A 7,147-nucleotide genomic window follows, 5' to 3' on the forward strand; every position below is an offset into this window, starting at 1 on the left:
AACCACAGATCAAATCAAATAATCATAAATGTCAGCAGCATTGAACTACAGATCTAATAATCATATGACATCTATCTGACCTTAAATTCCCCCTTAAATAAGGTATTCAACCTCATACTAATTAAAATCTAACAAGCAAAAATTCAACTACTAATCTAATAAGCATCTGAAAAAAACCCAAGATGCTTTTATCTCTGAAGCAACGGCATTGCAGAGGATGTTCAATGCTGTCAATATCTCTGAAGCAACAAAAAAATTCCACAACTAACCCAAACTAAATAAGCATAGACTGCCCCTTCCCCTCGAGCACGCTTCCCCTCTCCTTCAGAAGCCCCAATCCAGCACAAAAAAATCCAGCCCTTGAGAAGCTCTTTTTGATTAACATGACAACACCTAGTACATGAGCACATCCTTCACTATATTTACAACCAAACTAATGCACCATCTAATCACCTCAGGTAGACAATTTCCAAATCACAAGGCCATGCACAAATCTAACCAAACAAAGTTCTGGCCACAAACACTACAATCTAAAAACTACCAACTAAAAGTGATAAGCAGATACCTTCTGCTCCGCCTACTCCTCGCCGGAGCCGGCCTCCACCTTCTCCACCTCGTGCGCCTCGCCACAGCCCGCCCCCACCTTCTGCGCCTCGCCAGAGCCCGCCTCCACCTTCTGCGCCTCGCCGGAGATCGCCAGAGCGGGCGCATCTGGCTGGACCGCGCTGCTGCGGCCCGGCCCCGCCTTCTCCACATCTCCAGCGGAGGGAGCATCGCGCTGGACGCCGGCACGCCCCCTCACAAAGGTGCCCGCAGCGACCTGCCGCGCCTGCTCCACCAGATCTGCGCCCCAATCGGGGCGCTCGCCTGCTGCGTCCGCCATGGCGATGGAGAGGATGCGGTGAGGGAGACGAGGAGGTTGGAGAGGAGAGGGTTTTGGGGAGTGGGGAGTGGAGAGAGGGAGACGATGCGGCGGGGGGAAATGGTGGGCGATGTGGCCAGAGGTGGTTGCCGTCCACATTTATATGATGGGACAGTTTTGGCAGCTACCCGTGACACGTGCTGCCCCACGCGCGGGCGGCTTCACGCGTGCACGAAAGGCTGCCGTATACAAACAAATACGTATACGGCCGGGCATACGATCCTATATGACGACCAACACGCCCGAAACCAAGGAAGCGTGCACCCGCCCTCCCTCGTGCGCCCTTCAGGCCAGCCCATGTGAGGGGCGGGAAGCCCCTTTCGTTTTTCCTTTTTATTTTTTCTGTTTTCTATTTTTCCTTTTGAAAGTAATTCAGGATTTCTACAAAGTTGCAAATTGCGAAAAAATGTTCGCATTCCAAAGTTCTTCATTGCCCATATGGTTTCCAAGTTTTTGTATTTTTTGATTTTTTTTGAATTTATAATGCCCTCTAGACTGAGTGCTGAAAACATCGGTCTATGCCTCAAGGGGGCATTGTAAAGTATTATTTTTCCAAAATTTCTTTCATAGCCATGTTTGGCACATGTGGGTCACCATGTACAAGAAAATTTGGGTGATTTGGAGGTGGTGGAAAAAATCACGTATGCTCAAAAACTGGCTTAAGTTAGACCAAATGGCCCCTCCGGAATGCGGGCATTTTTTCGACCACCTCCAAATCACCTCAGTTTTGGCACACATGATCTCTTGTACAAACAAAGCTAGTTTTCCAAGGTTTTACATTTTTTGAATTTTTTTTCAATTTATAATGCCCTCTAGACTGACTGGTCAAAACATCGGTCTATACCTCAAGGGGGCATTGTAAAGTATTGTTTTTCCAAAATTTCTTTCATAGCCATGTTTGGCACATGTGGGTCACCGTGTACAAGAAAATTTGGGTGATTTGGAGGTGGTGGAAAAAATCACGTATGTTCAAAAACTAGGTTAAGTTAAGACCAAATGGCCCCTCCGGAATGCGATGATTTTTCGACCACCTCCAAATCACCTAAATTTGGGCACACATGATCTCTTGCACAAACAAAGCTTGGTTTCCAAGGTTTTATATTTTTTTGAATTTTTTTAATTTTATAATGCCCTCTAGACTGACTGGTCAAAACATCGGTCTATACCTCAAGGGGGCATTGTAAAGTATTATTTTTCCAAAATTTCTTTCATAGCCATGTTTGGCACATGTGGGTCACCATATAAAAGAAAATTTGGGTGATTTGGAGGTGGTGGAAAAAATCACGTATGTTCAAAAACTGGCTTAAGTTAGACCAAATGGCCCCTCCGGAATGCGATGATTTTTTCGACCACCTCCAAATCACCTCAGTTTTGGCACACATGATCTCTTGCACAAACAAAGCTAGTTTTCCAAGGTTTTACATTTTTTGAATTTTTTTTAATTTATAATGCCCTCTAGACTGACTGGTCAAAACATCGGTCTATACCTCAAGGGGGCATTGTAAAGTATTATTTTTCCAAAATTTCTTTCATAGCCATGTTTGGCACATGTGGGTCACCATGTACAAGAAAATTTGGGTGATTTGGAGGTGGTGGAAAAAATCACGTATGTTCAAAAACTGGCTTAAGTTAGACCAAATGGCCCCTCCGGAATGCGATGATTTTTTCGACCACCTCCAAATCACCTCAGCTTTGGCACACATGATCTCTTGCACAAAAAAGCTAGTTTTCCAAGGTTTTACATTTTTTTGATTTTTTTTGAATTTATAATGCCCTCTAGACTGACTGGTCAAAACATCGGTCTATACCTCAAGGGGGCATTGTAAAGTATTATTTTTCCAAAATTTCTTTCATAGCCATGTTTGGCACATGTGGGTCACCATGTACAAGAAAATTTGGGTGATTTGGAGGTGGTGGAAAAAATCATGTATGTTCAAAAACTGGCTTAAGTTAGTCAAGAATTGGGGCTGCACAATTACTAGCCAATATTTATCTCATGCCTTTCCTCGTTCATGGTTCGATATTCTGGTGTCCTAGGCGTAGAGGAACCACACCAATCCATCCCGAATTTGGTGGTTAAACTCTACTGCGGTGACGATACTGTAGGGGAGGTCCTGCGGCAAAATAGCTCGATGCCAGAATGATAAAAAGCTTAACACCTCTTATTTGAATTTTTCACTATTTTGAAATAAGAAAAAGATCCAAATCTAAAATGCAAAGGTCGTCTTATTCAAAACCTCAATCAGACCAAATGGCCCCTCCGGAATGCGATGATTTTTTCGACCACCTCCAAATCACCTCAGTTTTGGCACACATGATCTCTTGCACAAACAAAGCTAGGTTTCCAAGGTTTTACATTTTTTTGAATTTTTTTTGAATTTATAATGCCCTCTAGACTGACTGGTCAAAACATCGGTCTATACCTCAAGGGGGCATTGTAAAGTATTATTTTTCCAAAATTTCTTTCATAGCCATGTTTGGCACATGTGGGTCACCATGTACAAGAAAATTTGGGTGATTTGGAGGTGGTGGAAAAAATCACGTATGTTCAAAAACTAGCGTAAGTTAAGACCAAATGGCCCCTCCGGAATGCGATGATTTTTTCGACCACCTCAAAATCACCTAAATTTGGGCACACATGATCTCTTGCACAAACAAAGCTTGGTTTCCAAGGTTTTATATTTTTTTGAATTTTTTTAATTTTATAATGCCCTCTAGACTGACTGGTCAAAACATCGGTCTATACCTCAAGGGGGCATTGTAAAATATATATTTTCAAATTTTTCTTTCATAGCCATGTTTGGCACATGTGGGTAACCAAGTACAAGAAAATTTGCGTGATTTGGAGGTGGTGGAAAAAATCACCTATGCTCAAAAACTGGCTTAAGTTAGACCAAATGGCCCCTCCGGAATGCGGTGATTTTTTCGACCACCTCCAAATCACCTAAATTTGGGCACACATGATCTCTTGCACAAACAAAGCTTGGTTTCCAAGTTTTTATATTAGTTTTAATTTTTTTGAATTTATATTGCCCTATAGACTAACTGCAAAAAATCACCATGTAAGTTTGACCAAATGGTCCCTCTAGAAGGCGGTGATTTTATCGACCACCTCCAAAATTTCCACTTTTTAAAATATATTTGAAATGGAAGATTGAATCTTGCTAACTTATGAACATTGACAAAAAAAGATTTTCAAAATTTTCTAATTCTTATAATATATTTCAAATGGAAGTTTCAATCACGCTAACTTATGAACATTGACAAAAATGATTTTCAACATTTTCTAATTTTAAAAACATATTTGAAATGGAATATTCAATCATGCTCACTTATGAACATTGACAAAAAAGGATTTTCAACATTTTCTCATTTTAAAAATATATTTGAAATGGAATATTCAATCATGCTCACTTATGAACATTGACAAAAAAGGATTTTCAACATTTTCCAATTTTTATAATATATTTGAAATGGAATATTCAATCATGCTAACTTAAGAACATTGACAAAAAATGATTTTCAACATTTTCTAAATTTAATAATATATTTGTAATGGAAGATTCGATCATGCTAACTTATGAAAACCTCAAGTCAATGTTTTTTACTGTCTATCCTATGTAGATAAGGCTTGTTCTTTGCACACACCATTACCAAGCACATGCCCACTGTATGCAGCATGTCTCATCAGTCAAGCAACATTGAAGCACCTACTGTGATCATTGCAGCATCAGAATATAAACACTGCAGCAAAGCATAGCTGACCTGCATCTAGACAGTTGATATACTTCAGAGACATACTAGATTAATTAAGTCTCTGCCATACTTAAGAGTCTACCATACTACTTAAGAGTCTGCCATACTACTTAACAGTTCAAAAACACTTCCACCTTCCAGATTCACAGTTCACAACCATACTAGCGCAAAAGTTAAACATCATCAACTATATTGATGATGAGTACCACTACCAGCTTCACAGAGGGTGACTAGATGGGACCCATAGCCTTTAGGAGGGCTGCATGCTCTGCCCTGATCTTCACGTCGTTCCCACTCGTCGCTACACCGCGTGCATGGGACATAAGGTGCTCATACAGCCCATCCTTGGGAATTGGCTTAGTGGTGCAGTATGGGCACCTGAACTTGCCCCACTTGTAGTACGCCGCCTTCCCCTTCTCCCTGATCTTGTTGGCTTCATGCTCAATGAAGGACTTGTGGTTCCACTCTTCCACCTCATCTCCAGAGTTGTACTGCACATACAAATGATTTGCATAAATACATACTTACCATTTAGAGTAATGTAATTAACAAACATCAAATAATTGCCATTTACTTGCCCGTTAATGAACAAACAAACATAATAGCCCATTTACAGCTAATTAATGCACAAACAACAGAATAGTTCCATTTAGAAGAATTTAATGGACAAACAACAGAATAGTTCCATTTATATGCATTCATATATGGTTTCATGAAAAAACATCACACATATCCCATTTACAGCTAATTAATGCACAAACAACACAACTTTGAGAGGAATTAATTGAAAGTACAACAAAACTTTCCATTTTAGAATAATTCAATGGACAAACAACACAATATTTCCATTTATGTGCATTCAGATATGGTTTCATGATCAAAGACCACAGATATGCCATTTAGAGCTAATTAATGACCAAACAACACAACTTTATGATATGAATGAATAAACTATATAACATTCCAATTTAGAGGCATTCATATAGGGCATCATCAACAAACAACATCTCAGACAGATTAATAAACAGACCAAAAACAACTTGGGGTTACCTCCTCGTCGTCGTCAGAATCAGACGGGTCGTCGAACCCAGCGATGTCCAGCTTCCTCTTGTTGCCAGCAGCTTCCTCATTCTGCAATAGAAGTAATTAATTCAATTATACTACTAACTACATATAACATAGTATGCAAAGGTCAAGCAATCTGCAATGTGCTTCTAATAACCTAAAATGTTACTTTGACCTCAAATTATCCAAAGGTCAAGCATTCTACAATGATAGCTTGGTCAAACTAAAATTTTAGATCATGCTGACTGTGGTCCTTCAAACTATAATGCCAGACTGGGCACCAACAATAATTTTGTGAGTGCTCAGGTCTGCCAATTAATGGAAGTAGTACATTGGTTGACAACAAGTAATTGCATTTACTTCATCTGGCTCATGTAATGTACATGGTGGTGCATCAGCTGCCCTATAATCTGAACCTTATATTGGATAGTATATTGTAATGCCATGAGCTTCAGGAAAGGAAATCTTAGTGCAATTTTTGGTGCTAGGTGTGAAACTATTTCATATGACATTCATTCATGGAGTTATGCAACATAAATTTAATATGACCTGGTCATCTGGCATAGTTGCATGTCTAGCAAATCTACTTATGGTTTACTTTATAAGTACAGCAATCCTACAGATCAAAATAAAACCTACCTACAATTTTAGTTTATGGATAATGAAGTGAAGCTCCTAACTATTTTGAAATTGCGCACTAGTTAAACATACTGTGTTCATTTCAACAATTAACTGATACACTTCTGTCACACAAAGTAGGATTTAAACCTCATTTCTACAATATCAACTTTAATAGACACACTGGGTGGCTGCTCAGCCCCTGCCGTGGCCCACTGAGGGAATATGCACAACAAATCTAACAAAATATACAACACAGAACAGAATCTGAGCACATGCGGCAATCCAGATTCTAATATAAATAACCTAACTCTCATTATGATGTCTCTAGCATTCAAGCACGAATCAACTAGAAAAAACCCTAACTCTGAAATGGGGTTCGCCATTCAATCAAATAACCCTAACAAGCAGAAGGGGGTGCCGCAATCAATCACAAATCTACTATAAAAAACCCCATCTACTAAATCTTCTGCTAATCTACTACAAGTATGAAAGAAGGGGAACGAGAAGCATTACCACATCCACCACCTGCTTGTCGCTCGCCTCCGCACCTACATCCAGTGCGCCGCCAGACGCCGTCACCACCAGGTCTGCCACGACGGAGTCCGAGCCCACCACCCCCTGCGCCACCAGATCCGCCGCCGCAGGGACCGATCCAGCGACTGCGGATGCAGCATCTCCCGCACCGCCGACGGCGGCCACTTCTTGGACGGCATCTGCCGCGGTCTCCGCGCCCTCGACCACATCTCCGTGCGCAGCGACGGCAACGCCACGACCTTGCTCCAT

At 40.8% G+C, this 7,147-nt stretch overlaps 1 protein-coding gene across 1 annotated transcript; it reads right to left on the reverse strand.

The window, feature by feature from the left end:
* Nucleotides 1–4,789: 4,789 nt before the first annotated feature.
* Nucleotides 4,790–7,147, reverse strand: LOC109784905 (uncharacterized). Its single transcript, XM_020343516.3, has 3 exons — nt 6,878–7,147; nt 5,729–5,809; nt 4,790–5,169 (listed from the first exon to the last, which is right to left on the reverse strand). Exons 1-3 carry the CDS (start codon nt 7,145–7,147, stop codon nt 4,909–4,911), a joined length of 612 nt encoding a protein of 203 aa, XP_020199105.3. The 3' UTR covers nt 4,790–4,908.

The sequence above is a fragment of the Aegilops tauschii genome, chromosome 6, assembly GCF_002575655.3.
Source record: "Aegilops tauschii subsp. strangulata cultivar AL8/78 chromosome 6, Aet v6.0, whole genome shotgun sequence".
NCBI classification, from domain to species: Eukaryota; Viridiplantae; Streptophyta; class Magnoliopsida; order Poales; family Poaceae; genus Aegilops; species Aegilops tauschii.

What these genes read in the sequence shown, in the direction of transcription:
- LOC109784905 (XM_020343516.3), bottom strand. Translation starts at nt 7,147, where the DNA reads ATGGAGCAAGGTCGTGGCGTTGCCGTCGCTGCGCACGGAGATGTGGTC. An exon ending in ACAAGCAGGTGGTGGATGTG is followed by an intron (nt 5,810 to 6,877) that starts GTAATGCTTCTC and finishes CTTCTATTGCAG; the next exon opens with AATGAGGAAGCTGCTGGCAA. An exon ending in ATTCTGACGACGACGAGGAG is followed by an intron (nt 5,170 to 5,728) that starts GTAACCCCAAGT and finishes TTGTATGTGCAG; the next exon opens with TACAACTCTGGAGATGAGGT.